Source organism: Diaphorina citri, unplaced genomic scaffold (genome assembly GCF_000475195.1).
Source record: "Diaphorina citri unplaced genomic scaffold, Diaci psyllid genome assembly version 1.1 scaffold364, whole genome shotgun sequence".
NCBI classification, from domain to species: Eukaryota; Metazoa; Arthropoda; class Insecta; order Hemiptera; family Psyllidae; genus Diaphorina; species Diaphorina citri.
This window is the reverse complement of record NW_007377799.1, coordinates 48,999-64,030: the sequence shown is the minus strand read 5'-3', so window position 1 is coordinate 64,030 and position 15,032 is coordinate 48,999. Positions and strand designations below refer to the sequence as shown.

Sequence of the window (15,032 nt, the reverse complement as noted above, 5' to 3'; positions counted from 1 at the left end):
AAAAAAAAAACAAACCCCCCCTTTAAAAAAAAAAAAAAAAAAAAAAAAAAAGTGGTCATACAAGGAATATTGCAACTTGAAACACAAGAACAATTAATTTAATTTCTTGATTACTTTTCCCCTTTTTCCAGTAATTTTACATTAAAAACAAGTTTTATTCTGAATTATCATCATTTATTCGTTATTTATCCTGATCTAAAGGCAAACGGTTGAACCATTGCCTTTGGAAAACGACGAAAAACTCTTGGTGAAATAAATGAACATTACTTATGATACATAGATGTTTTTTTCTAAAATAAAGAAACAATATTCGTCAAGTAGAGAACAGCATTTCTGAAATAAAGAAACGTTCTCAAATAAAGACGATCCTGTGTGAAATAAAGACCTCTCTGAACTCAATGATCCTACGTGGACGGATGAGTAAGATTTTCAGTTTTGACTACAATTTTAAACCCGACTATGTGAAGTGTGCAAAATAATCAACTTTAAACACAACCAACCTTTCAGGATAACACAAACTTCAGGTTGTCTTCTATTGAACAAATTCAACCAGTTCTTGTGAAAACCAACTTTTTTCTTCATTTGGAACCCCTAAAACGTACCCATGGGTTAAAAATAATCCTTCCTGGCCATACCGCTGGAATTTTACCTTCTTTTGTAAACCAAACCAAGAAGCAAAGTAATTTTTGAACCATTGTGTTTTTTTTTTACTTCAATTGTGTTCATAATTTCAAATTTGAAATTTTATTGTTTTTTTACTCTTCCAGAAAATAGATCACAATATCTAACAATCCAAAACCTAGTCATTTTTATAAAAATAGTAGTAAGTGATGACCAAATTCTAAAAATAGAAAGTCAAAATTGTGATAATATTCCCCCGTTTGAATCCCCTTGTTCTTGTTAAAATAGTTTTATAACACCCTCGTTTTTTGTCAAAGAATAGTTCTTTAACATCTTTTTCACCCCCTGAATAAAATGCCAAACAATCCAAAACCTAGTCATTTTTATAAAAATAGTAGTAAGTGATGACCAAATTCTAAAAATAGAAAGTCAAAATTGTGATAATATTTCCCCATTTGAATCCCCTTGTTCTTGTTAAAATAGTTTTACAACACCCTCGTTTTTGTCAAAGAATAGTTCTTCAACATCTTTTTCACCCCCTGAATAAAATGCCTAATTCTGCCTCCACTTCGGTGCTAACATCTGCCAATACACCTCCGACTGTGAAAGATTCGAAATCTCCCCACATCACGGCCTTTGCCAAGCTGTCCCGGTATATTAAGTTGAGACAAAAGGTAAGCTTTTCAAATGATGAAGATGGTCTTTTTTTTCGTTGGAGTTATTCAAATTAAATGATTCTAGTTAATTAAGCAGACTTGGAAAAGAAAGAAAAGAAGAAATCAAGGCTTATTGGTTATAAGCATGTTAAAAAACAAAATGCAATAATTGTTACTTGTTATCAAAGGGCTCACTTATTGTCATAGGTAATTTCTACCCAGCATTTAACCTTGTACATCACGGCCTTTGCCAAGCTGTCCCGGTATATTAAGTTGAGACAAAAGGTAAGCTTTTCAAATGATGAAGATGGTCTTTTTTTTCGATGGAGTTATTCAAATTGAATGATTCTAGTTGATTAAGCAGACTTGGAAAAGAAAGAAAAGAAGAAATCAAGGCTATTGGTTATAAACATGTTAAAAAACAAAATGCCATAATTGTTACTTGTTATCAAAGGGCTCAATTATTGTCATAGGTAATTTTTACCCAGCATTTAACCTTGAGATCTTGTTTCTGCTGCAAAAAGTTCAAAGTCTTAGGTCAGTTTTGCAAATCTAGTTTCTAATGCAAATATTTCTTTATCGTCAAGTAAATTTTGCTTCTAGTGCAGAATGCAGATTTCGAAATCATTGGTCAAGTTTGCAAATATTGCTTCTGCCGTGGTGCAAATATCTCCAAGTCTTGGTTCAAGTTTGTAAAATCTTTGTTTCTGGTGCAAATACATATTTCTATATCTTGAAGTCAGGTTTTCAAATCTTGCTTCTTCTCTGGTGCAAACATTTCTAATTTTATTCTTGAAGTCTGGTTTTTAAATCTTGCCTCTACTCTGGTGCAAATATTTTTATATCTTGCATCAGGTTTGCAAATACCACCATGTGGTCACTGGTCACTCTTGTCCACAAATTCCTTATGCGGTAACGAATAACTCAGTCTGTCCGTCCATCCACTATATTCCACTACTCGTGTGTCCACTAAAGATCAACTGACGTAACTATATATTTTTATATCTTGCATCAGGTTTGCAAATACCACCATGTGGTCACTGGTCACTCTTGTCCACAAATTCCTTATGCGGTAACGAATGACTCAGTCTATCCGTCCATCCACTATGCCCACTACTCGTGTGTCCACTAAACATCCACTGACGTAACTATAAGACCAGTTGATGTCATTGTTAATAACTTTAAGGTATGATGAACAAGTGAGAAGTATAATCGCACTTTGATTGTTAAGGTGCTTCCACACTATGGTCGATCAACGTTCGTCGCGTTGCCTCAAGCACGTCCACACTCTTAACGGTTTTGTAGCTTCAAATTATTGTGTCGTTGCGCTTCGATCGACTTTTGGTTGGTTTGCTAAGGCCGGCCATCCACTATCAGGTAGACCTGACAGGCGTGATAGTGAATGGCCGGCCTAGAATTATCGACGCATATACCTTTTCCACCTTAATCATTTGTTCGGAATCCACAGTATATATCTCGTTATAGGTATAGTATAGGTTCTTATCTCGTTAAATCTTTAGTACGCCCGCGTGTAACAATATTATGCTTGTTTTGTCAATTATCATTTTGTGTTTTTGAGATCTGGGTGGATATTTTTAATGAATTGAATCGTTTTTCATTCAGACTTCATGAGTTTGGTTCCATCTAATAGTCCAATACATAATATGTAGATTATTAATGTACGCGTGTATGACCTCTGTATTTGTTTTGTCAATCACATATTTGATCCTGCTTTTTTCTATAGAGATCTGGATGTATCTTTTAAATCGTTGGACAATGGTTCTTCAGAGACAAGAATTAGTTTTTCTTTTAAATTATTTCTTAATTAAATTTGATGACATTGTAAATGAATTTGTGGTCATCCCATTAGAGTAGGCTAGGGATAGTCCAAGGAATTCATAGAACAGATGTTTTTTCTTTGTTTAAAGTGGCAGGATTCTCAAAATTGAGCCCTTCTACCCAACCACTGTTTTTGATATTTTACTATTTTAGGTTCCCAGATTTTGATAAACCTCGGGTAACTTACACACAACCCTGTCGTCATTATGAAGGAAAACTATGAGATAACCGGGATTAGCTCGAATCAATTTTATTTGTGATAGTCTGCAAACACTTTAAAGTCAAATCTTTGATTTATGATGCCCGAGATATTGTCTGCCCTTATAATGAGAGTAGAAAGTTAGAAAATTTCAAGATCGTATTTGCGGACGAAAATATAAGTTCGTACCAACTGCAACCGTCAGCTTTGCTTTAGGACTAGGGTGTCTGTAGACTCTCTAGGTTACTACTCATGTACTTATTCACCCCTATATCGTTTCTTTTCAAGAATTGAACATGTCCGAACTCAACGAAGCTCTCTCCGAACAACAGGCGTGATAGTGAATGGCCGGCCTAGAATTATCGACGCATATACCTTTTCCACCTTAATCATTTGTTCGGAATCCACAGTATATAATATGGGTTCTTATCTTGTTAAATCTTTAGTACGCCCGCGTGTAACAATATTATGCTTGTTTTGTCAATTATCATTTTGTGTTTTTGAGATCTGGGTGGATATTTTTAATGAATTGAATCGTTTTTCATTTAGACTTTTTGTTAATTTATTTAAATGAAAATCTAATTACATGAGTTTGGTTCCATCCAATAGTCCAATACATAATATTATGTAGATTATTAATGTACGCGTGTATGACCTCTATATTTGTTTTGTCAATCACATATTTGATCCTGCTGTTTTCTATAGAGATCTAGATGTATTTTTTAAATCGTAGGACAATGGTTCTTCAGAGACAAGAACTAGTTTTTCTTTTAGATTATTTCTTAATTAAATTTGATGACATTGTAAATGAATTTGTGGTCATCCCATTAGAGGCACGCGTGTATGGGTATTTCATTTGTTTTGTCAATCAATTCTGGAGTTCTTAAAGTCTGGATGGATCTTTTAAATTGTTGGACAATGGTTTTCCAGAGACACAAATTCGTTTTTCAATTGATTTATTTCTTAATTAATTTAGTTGACTTGCAAATATTTGGGGCCATCCTATTAGATGCACTGTGGGCATTCCATTTTTGTTTTGTCAATCAATACTTTCTGGATTTCTTAAGGTCTGGAACGATCTTTTTAGCGGACAATTGCAGCTCAAGGTTTTTTTTTCCATTAAGATTATTTGTTGATATTTGCATGGATTTGGGGATATCCCAAACATTTTGTTTGTTTGTTTGGTCTGCCATTGTTTGTGGAGTTTTTAAAGCCTGTATGAATTTTGTCTGTCAATCTGCCATGTAAGACCTATTGCCTTTATGCCTAGTGTAGTTCTGGAGTTTTATGAATCTGAATGAATCTCTTGAATTCCGAGACTGTTTATATTCTTCACGCCTGTCAGGTTCTTCTAAAGAAAAATAAGATGTTTGCTTTTCTTTCATGTCAATCTTCTTTGACTATTCTTGTATAGGTTTTGCGGAGAGTACCCAAGGTATGTACTGGTAATTATTCTGTTTATTTCATCATCATGTGGTTTTACAAACATCTGATTGAATGAAGAACAAGTCTTGGTGATTCTTTAAATTATGACGTCGATGGACAGTTTTTCTTATTATGATAGATGATTCTTCTAAACTTTTTAATTCATCTAATCTTATTATGTAAGTACAAGAAGTACGTTCATTTATGGCAGTCTTCAAAGTAGCAAGTGTAGGCACTTGTAAACATGTAAAGCCCCATTCCGACAGCCAATATTAACTCTATCACCTTTCTGCAGTCTTCAAAGTAGCAAGTGTAGGCACTTGTAAACATGTAAAGCCCCATTCCGACAGCCAATATTAACTCTATCACCTTTCTGCAGTCTTCAAAGTAGCAAGTGTAGGCACTTGTAAACATGTAAAGCCCCATTCCGACAGCCAATATTAACTCTATCACCTTTCTGCAGTCTTCAAAGTAGCAAGTGTAGGCACTTGTAAACATGTAAAGCCCCATTCCGACAGCCAATATTAACTCTATCACCTTTCTGCAGTCTTCAAAGTAGCAAGTGTAGGCACTTGTAAACATGTAAAGCCCCATTCCGACAGCCAATATTAACTCTATCACCTTTCTGCAGTCTTCAAAGTAGCAAGTGTAGGCACTTGTAAACATGTAAAGCCCCATTCCGACAGCCAATATTAACTCTATCACCTTTCTGCAGTCTTCAAAGTAGCAAGTGTAGGCACTTGTAAACATGTAAAGCCCCATTCCGACAGCCAATATTAACTCTATCACCTTTCTGCAGTCTTCAAAGTAGCAAGTGTAGGCACTTGTAAACATGTAAAGCCCCATTCCGACAGCCAATATTAACTCTATCACCTTTCTGCAGTCTTCAAAGTAGCAAGTGTAGGCACTTGTAAACATGTAAAGCCCCATTCCGACAGCCAATATTAACTCTATCACCTTTCTGCAGTCTTCAAAGTAGCAAGTGTAGGCACTTGTAAACATGTAAAGCCCCATTCCGACAGCCAATATTAACTCTATCACCTTTCTGCAGTCTTCAAAGTAGCAAGTGTAGGCACTTGTAAACATGTAAAGCCCCATTCCGACAGCCAATATTAACTCTATCACCTTTCTGCAGTCTTCAAAGTAGCAAGTGTAGGCACTTGTAAACATGTAAAGCCCCATTCCGACAGCCAATATTAACTCTATCACCTTTCTGCAGTCTTCAAAGTAGCAAGTGTAGGCACTTGTAAACATGTAAAGCCCCATTCCGACAGCCAATATTAACTCTATCACCTTTCTGCAGTCTTCAAAGTAGCAAGTGTAGGCACTTGTAAACATGTAAAGCCCCATTCCGACAGCCAATATTAACTCTATCACCTTTCTGCAGTCTTCAAAGTAGCAAGTGTAGGCACTTGTAAACATGTAAAGCCCCATTCCGACAGCCAATATTAACTCTATCACCTTTCTGCAGTCTTCAAAGTAGCAAGTGTAGGCACTTGTAAACATGTAAAGCCCCATTCCGACAGCCAATATTAACTCTATCACCTTTCTGCAGTCTTCAAAGTAGCAAGTGTAGGCACTTGTAAACATGTAAAGCCCCATTCCGACAGCCAATATTAACTCTATCACCTTTCTGCAGTCTTCAAAGTAGCAAGTGTAGGCACTTGTAAACATGTAAAGCCCCATTCCGACAGCCAATATTAACTCTATCACCTTTCTGCAGTCTTCAAAGTAGCAAGTGTAGGCACTTGTAAACATGTAAAGCCCCATTCCGACAGCCAATATTAACTCTATCACCTTTCTGCAGTCTTCAAAGTAGCAAGTGTAGGCACTTGTAAACATGTAAAGCCCCATTCCGACAGCCAATATTAACTCTATCACCTTTCTGCAGTCTTCAAAGTAGCAAGTGTAGGCACTTGTAAACATGTAAAGCCCCATTCCGACAGCCAATATTAACTCTATCACCTTTCTGCAGTCTTCAAAGTAGCAAGTGTAGGCACTTAGCTTGGAACATATCGGAGCTGCCTTGAAAGCGCTAGGTCCCTTCCCGCCCGGGGCGAAATCTATCTTGAACAATTTTTCCAAGAACGGCTGACTTTTTCCTATCCTATCCTATCCTATCCTCCTTTTATTCGAATTTTGGAACGATAAGATCTCCAATGTTACAGTTTCCTCTATCGACGATGTTCACATCTGTCGTTCAAGGCACAATATGTTCACTACCATCTATTCGCCTGTAAATTATTATTATTATTATTATTTTATTTATTTTTTTTACCGTTCTGTGATCGAAGACAACGTGATAGAAAAAATCTACATAGTTTTTCCTCTCACCAAAAACTCCAAAAAGAGCTTAATAAAAACAGGAAGAAGGGAAAAAAAATGAGAATTTCAACTCTAGATCCAAAATGTGTAATATTCCATTGTACAGATCCAAAAATATGGAAAGTTCCATTCTGAACCCGAAATATGGCCTACGTGATGTTAGCCACATACATCTATCCGAATTTAATAGCCAAAAACAACAATACTATTAAAAAAAAGTTAAGAATCTTGGTTTGATTGACCTAGAAGTGAGTAACCCACAGGAGCTTGGAATTTTGTTGAACATCACATTGCTCGATCAATTTTTTGAAGATGGACCAAACTAATGCTGCGGTTATGATGTAATATTACAAGGGATGATGAAGGGCTATTACATACCGACTAGTCCAACTTGGGAAATGACGATTTTTTTCAAGAGGTTTGATAGAAGGGCACTGTAACTATTAAGGTCTCATCATCCCGAAAGCGAAGAGAGAAGGAAGACAGGATAGGAGAAAGGATAGGTTCCGAAAACCAACCTTATTTGTTTAGGATGAAATCCGCCCCAGGCGAGAATTGAACGACCTCTTACAAGGTAGACGCGCTACGCGCTACCCTCCAGCTAACTAGGCTGGCAAACCTCTATCAAACATATTATTCCGAGTTGACATTTTGACGTCAAAATAATAGCGGACATGAAAGTCTACAAATCTATTATAGCTAATCAATGAGTCACAATCGAAACACATTGTGATGTTCATACTGGAAACTCCTCTAGAATCAGCCACAAAGAGGAAGCACCAAACGTAAACAACAACAAACCATAATACGTAGTAGTAACATAGTATACCCATAAGTTTTAAACTTTAAACCATGGTTTATTTTTACCATAAGATTGAGCCATAAGTTTATTTCCATCATTCTGCTGTACTGTTTATGAATTTTGTTATCCTGATCTGTTCCGCGATAACCGGTTCTGAGAAGATAATTTACAGCTTGACCACGAGGGAAAAATTATCTCAACACACTGATGTTGGGAAAATACCAAATTTGTTCAATTTTAAAAACGCAATAAATTTGGGACGCAGACGCAATGATGAAAATGGGAGAAAAGAATAAACCAAATTAGGTAGAAATAAATAAAAGGAATAGAAAAAAAAATAAGAAAACGCATTGATCTCTGTGGAAAAAAGCGTGCAAATGCAAAAAATTGGTATGAATGAGAGACCTTTGTTTTGCAGTAGACACTTGGACGGGTTAAAGCTTTGATAATGATAATACACAAAGAAAACGCAATTTGAAGAAGATGAAAAAATTCTTTAAATTATGACGTCGATGGACAGTTTTTCTTATTATGATAGATGATTCTTCTAAACTTTTTAATTCTTCTAATCTTATATCACGTGCTACTCGTAATTCAGCAGACAAAGTAGCTTTGAGGGAATCCCACAGTAATTGTTGAACCAAGTTTTGCTACCTAATGTGGGCATGAGTCATGTTCTTGTCCATCAAACAATGTGCTCAGTGAATGAAGAATGGAGAGTTCTTCTACATTTCCAAGTACTCCCATTTAGATCTTATTCCTAGTACTCTCAATTTTGAAGATGGACCAAACTAATGCTGCGGTTATGATGTAATATTACAAGGGATGATGAAGGGCTATTACATACCGACTAGTCCAACTGGGAAATGACGATTTTTTTTTTTCAAGAGGTTTGATAGAGGGAACTGTAACTATTAAGGTCTTATCATCCCGAAAGCGAAGAGAGAAGGAAGACAGGATAGGAGAAAGCCAGCCGTTCCGAAAACCAACCTTATTTGTTAGTTGTATGTATTATTCTTTAATCTTAACCCATCAAATATACGAGACCTTGTTTAGACTGCTGGGGTAAAGGGACTTTTCAGTCCTATTCGGGCAGGATAAACAAGGTATATTCTATTCTATTCAATTCAATTCAAATTAAATTCAATTATATTTTATTACAATTCAATTAAATTCAATTATATTTTATTCTATTCTATTTGTTTAGGATAAAATCCGCCCCAGGCGAGAATTGAACGACCTCTTACAAGGTAGACGCGCTACGCGCTACCCTCCAGCTAACTAGGCTGGCAAACCTCTATCAAACAAATTATTCCGAGTTGACATTTTGACGTCAAAATAATAGCGGACATGAAAGTTTACAAATCTATCAGCTAATCAATGAGTCACAATCGAAACACACTGTGATGTTCATACTGGAAACTCCTCTAGAATCAGCCACAAAGGGGAAGCACCAAACGTAAACAACAACAAACCATAATACGTAGTAGTAACATAGTATACATACCCATAAGTTTTAAACTTTAAACCATGGTATATTTTTACCATAAGATTGAGCCATAAGTTTATTTCCATCATTCTGCTGTACTGTTTATTAATTTTGTTATCCTGATCTGTTCCGCGATAACCGGTTCTGAGAAGATTATTTACAGCTTGACCACGAGGGAAAAATTATCTAAACACACTGATGTTGGGAAAATACCAAATTTGTTCAATTTTAAAAACGCAATAAATTTGGAACGTAGACGCAATGATGAAAATGGGAGAAAAGAAGACACCAAATTAGGTACAAATAAATAAAAGAAATAGAAAAAAAAATAAGAAAACGCATTGATCTCTGTGGAAAAAAGCCAAGTCTGGTGCAAATGCAAAAAATTGGTATGAATGAGAGACCTTTGTCTTGCAGTAGACACTTGAACGGGTTGAAGCTTTGATAATGATAATACACAAAGAAAACGCAATTTAAAGAAGATGAAAAAGAAGAATTGACAAATCGTTGACACAAAAAAGAAAAAAAAAAAACAAAAAGAAAAAAAAAAAAAACAAAAAAAAAAACAAAAAAAAAACACATGGCTCACATCTCACAACAGAAGCTCAGAACTCATAAGCTACTGGGTGCCAGACTAGTTAGCTTGGAGGGTAGCGTGTTTGCCTTGTAAGCGCTAGGCCGCAGGTTCGATTCCCACCAGGAGTGGATTTTATCCTGAACGGATAAGGTTTGTTCTCGGAACGGCTGGCTTTCTCCTGTCGATTTCTGGATGAAAAGACCTCTGTTATTATTATTATAAAATTACAGTTTTTATTTAATATTTTCCATTTTTCCAAGCTCTCTGCCCCATCGATTTACACTTTTACAGACAATGAAAAAATGGGGGAATAGATAAGGAAATGTAACAAAAATCCCCTAACATCCGACCATCACGTAAGGACAATAATTTCTCATCCAGCTCTCATCTCCACTGTCCACTAATGGATCTCTAGGGGGTCACTCTATGGGACCCTTGGACTAATCTAGACGAAACGCTTTGGTCGGTTGAAATTAAATTAGAAAGCGATTGAAGTGGTTCCATTGAAGAGGGGCCTGGGGTATAAGACTTGGTATGATTGAAGTAGTGTCTAATGAGATGTAACATTACACAATTTGCACACGCGAGCCTCATTATACGTATGAGGCAATAAAGTGGTAGGATTACTCACAGTGGTAAATACACGCCTCTGACCCTCTGAGTTTACGAGATGCGAGATGCAATGTAAACATGTAAAGCCCCATTCCGACAGCCAATACCGTGCGAAAAACGTGAGAGACAGAGTGACATGAAGCCTGATAGAACCTAATCAGTTGAACAGGTTGTTATCACGTGATAACAATATTGTCTTGTAGTTCTTGCAAACATGATATGTATCTCTTTTTTCCCAACATTGCTGGCAAATTGCTTGACTCTTATGTGTGTGACTTCACATCAAATTTCAAAAGAGAAATCGCTTCTGCCAAATGCCAATGTTGAATAATCAGCCAATGCCAATTTTGAAGTGTGACAATTTGGGTTCTTGGCACTTGGTAGTCATGTTAGCAGACTTGCAATATTCCATAGACCGAACCGGTTCAATAACCTTGGGAACAATGTGTCTGGCACTAGTTGCATTGCTATATCTCCCTCTCCTATCTTCTTCTTTATTTCTTCTAACATATGTGTGGTATCTTTAAGTTTGCTGTAGAACCATCCGACTGTCTTATTGGTGTCTTCTTCTGATGCAATAACACTATGATGGTTCAACCTTCTTTGGATTTTATTTGCATTTTGTTTTATTTATGTTTAATTTTTGCTTCATGTTATGTTCTTTCTCTCTGACTTTTTGAAATTTCTTGGGTTCATTATATTCTTCTTCTTTATACATGTGTATTTTTTCTAACACATAATTATGTCAGTAATAAATTACCTAAGTTTTTCTTTTATTATTTTTCTTAAATTCTTGCTTAATCTTCCATCTTGTTCAATGCTGGTTCTTCATTTGACGAATTGATTGATTTCTTTAAAAAAAGCTAGCATAACTTCAAGTTCTTTGCTCCCTGGTTGACTGATTGAGCTATTATTATGACTACAGTCTCATCTTCTATTCCTACATAACTTCCAACTGTGACTGCATCTATTAACACTATTAACAGTACCTACAGTGATTTCTTTCACGCCTCTATTCCCCTGTGGGTTGCCATGGGCTGCTTTCTCTTCACTTTCTTCTGGAACATACTCAATTATACATGGCATTGGCATTACCAAATACTCAGTTACTCATACATGGTATTAGCATTACCAAATATATGATCAGCGTGAGTTTGGTGTGTTCGCGTGACATGGCGTGTTAGGTTAGCCTGCTGTACCTAGTGTGTTGTGTAATGTGTTATCTTCACTCATAAGAGTGTTCTAGACGGCTCTAGAAGTCTGAAGTCTACTAACACACGACAGACCTAACGATCTGATGGTGAATTACATTACTTTCCTTCCTATAGGTAAGGAAAGAAAAAAAGTATGTGTGCACCTAATAATGCATACAATTTGATTGCAATTTCAATTACCTATGTTATTCTGTTAATAAATATATACCTATGTTGGTAACTAAAAAAAAATCTGAACTATGGGTCTTCACTTCGCCAAATAGTTTGTAGTCATATTGCAGCACTCATACTTGTTAGTATGGAGTATGTATGTGTGTGCATATGTCATATATGAAATATTTCAAGGAATATTATTTCGATAATATCAAAAACAAAATTCGAGTCTAACTGGTATCTGGTATCGTATGCACAAAATTGTAGGCAAGTTAGTTGGCCCGATTACAAAAGGAACAAAAACAACCAACGGTAGTAACTGAGTATGAATTTATGAAATCAACTTTGATATACATATAATAATTACGAAATGAACGAAGTGATATTCAAGTTTTCAACTTAACTCCATGATTTTGCATGTACGAGTAGTAAAGTTAGTCTTTCTGTCCGTCACAACAACAACAACACCAACACCAACACCAATACCAACAACAACAACATCATAGTATAATAGTAGGTAATGTAGGTACAGACCTATCCCTACCCTGTACCTCTTTACTACCTATAATATCTACAGAATGTCTGTGTCATACTATGTATTACCTATGGACCTATGCTGTACTGTGGGTATTGTATGAGTATATCTATGGACCTATGCTGTACTGTAGGTATGCTGTGGGTATTATTGGCTTATGGAGTTTGGAGTTACTTTTGTTACACCTTTTTTTTTTTTTTTGTTACCTTTTTTTGGCCCTGTGTCTGGTATATGTGCACCTCTCGTAATAGTATAATAATGTCTGGCTAGGGGACGTTAAACAGAGAGAAGATTAGCGTCTGGCTGTGGGACTATAAACAGGGAGGAGAACAGCTAACCCTAACCAGCCTAGGATTTCTACGGCACGGGAGAATCTCTCCTCTTCTCGTTCACTCCAGATCTGCAGGTGTACAACTGGACCGGAGATAACATGTACTTCATCAAGGGCAACAACGAGAGTTTGTCCATCGGGGCCGGAGAGTAAGTAGAATAGAATAGAATAGAATATACCTTGTTTATACTACATACATAGAATAGAATATACCTTGTTTATCCTACCAGCACAGGACTGAAAAGTCCTTTTACCCCCGCAGTCTGACCAAGGTCTCATATATTTTAACATATTATGGAGAACACATATTACAATTAGAGTAATTGAACAGTCGTTCAGTCGTATTTTTCCAAAACTGAGACGATTTCTGGTCTCCTGAAGCTCATTCTGCCCTCTTTTGGCGTGGTAGCGCCTGTACTAAACCATAGGAAATCCGCCATCTTGAAGAGGTGAAATCGTTTCCGTTTTTGAAATTAAAATACACACCACCTTTATGTTTGATACTGTCTAATAACAAAATTTCCTCTAAACATTCCCCCCACCCCTTTTTTTAACAAAATTGTAGGGTTGGGACATCGACATCGATGTTTTGAAAACATCGATACATCGGAACAAAAACATCGATGTTGATCAACATCGATGTTTTTCTTTCGATGGAAACATCGAACATCGATGTTTTATTTTTAGATGTTCGATGTCTGTGGTTCCTCATGAAGTGGGATTTTTTTTTTCTCAATTTCCAAAAAAAATCCCTCGAACTTAAAATTTCCCCATACGGAATTTACGCGAAAAGGACCATATATTACCGAAAATCCGAAAAACATCGAAATCCCGATAATATCGAACATCGATGTTTTTGATTACGATACATCGGATACTCGATATATTGAAGTTTAAAAACATCGATGTTTTCGTCTCGATATCCCAACCCTACAAAATTGTCCACTCCTTTGTAGAATATGAGAAGCAAAGAATTTCTTGAAAAAGGTTCGCGCGGGCCCTAAATCTAAACGAGAAAATTTGCTTTTTGTGTTGTACATATTACATTTTGGCCCTATTTTGTCATATTCCTCTAATTGTTGGGGAGTTATAGCAAAAGAAATAATTTCATTTCCTTTTAAAGGACCCCTGCAAGGCCCCGAAGGTTTAATCGGACCTAAATCGAACTAGTAAATTTCCTTTATGTTGAACGCTTTTACCACGATGTCTAACTAATTATTGTTTCTCTCTGTTTGTCCCCAGTGGTAAGTTCGGTCTATGGCTGGACGGTGATCTATACCAGGGCCGTTCAGAACCCTGCAGTACGTACGGCAACGAACCTCTCTCCCCTCAACAGGACTTTGTAGTCAAGACCCTGGAGTGTTGGGCCTTCATCTAGGGAGTCCAGGCTGTGTCCAATCCTATGGTCCGAGCAGAGGTCCTTGTGGATATGAGAGAGTCAAATGCCTAATGCAAGTCCGAGAATGAATTTCCCCGGATTTGTGATTATCGCGAGAAGTTTAACGGTAGAACGGTTTCCTATACGCTACTTTGGTGGGTATCTTATTTTTTATTTGTCGAGTCAGTTTATATATATTTTATTTTCCCATTGTTGTTGTAGATAGAGAGTATTTTTTAGGGAGAGAGTTTCTCCGAGAAACCTCCGAGGTTTCGTTTCGTAGGCGATATTTATAATGTAGGGTTTTTTTTTTTGACTTAGGACTTAATGGACTTACTATTGTTGATGTTGTGTAAACTCTTATTTTTTTGTTGTTGCAGAAGAAAAAACCAAATCTTACATTACCCCCTTCTCGTGTTTTTTTATTTTGTTTAGAGATTTGCAATCGCGCGCGTTATCGTGTCTGCCCATATTAATTTTTTGTTTAATTCATTGGACTAGTTTAGAAATATATTATGCTATGTGTTGTGTTTATTAGAGGATTTATTGTTAGGTGTACGCCGCGCAGCTGTGGTGGCGATTTTGAGAATTTGACCACATAATAATGGAGCTCTAAGGGTTAGGTGGTAGAGAACGCCTAAGGCGTTAACCTCGCCTAGCGGTTGCCTTCCACTCAAGAGTCTATTATTATTATTATCTAATTATTGTTTCTCTCTGTTTGTCCCCAGTGGTAAGTTCGGTCTATGGCTGGACGGTGATCTATACCAGGGCCGTTCAGAACCCTGCAGTACGTACGGCAAATCGGGTCAAATTTTCGATGGTCAGTTTTTGATGCCAAAACACGTTTTGAGGTCCCTAGAGCCTAAATCCAAAGTT

At 36.5% G+C, this 15,032-nt stretch overlaps 2 protein-coding genes across 2 annotated transcripts in view; both read left to right on the top strand.

Moving 5' to 3' along the window:
* Positions 1 to 15,032, top strand: part of LOC103508067 (TLD domain-containing protein 2-like) — a 59,466-nt gene that overhangs the window by 26,987 nt on the left and 17,447 nt on the right. The gene's annotated exons all lie outside the window — the stretch shown is intronic.
* Positions 12,807 to 15,032, top strand: part of LOC103508065 (TLD domain-containing protein 2-like) — a 4,929-nt gene continuing 2,703 nt past the window's right edge. Inside the window, exons 1-2 of the mRNA XM_008472598.3 lie at positions 12,807 to 12,927; positions 14,021 to 14,711. Of these exons, the coding sequence (XP_008470820.1) occupies positions 12,878 to 12,927; positions 14,021 to 14,156 (186 nt within the window). The 5' untranslated portion in view covers positions 12,807 to 12,877 and the 3' untranslated portion in view covers positions 14,157 to 14,711. The remainder of the gene's footprint in view (positions 12,928 to 14,020; positions 14,712 to 15,032) is intronic.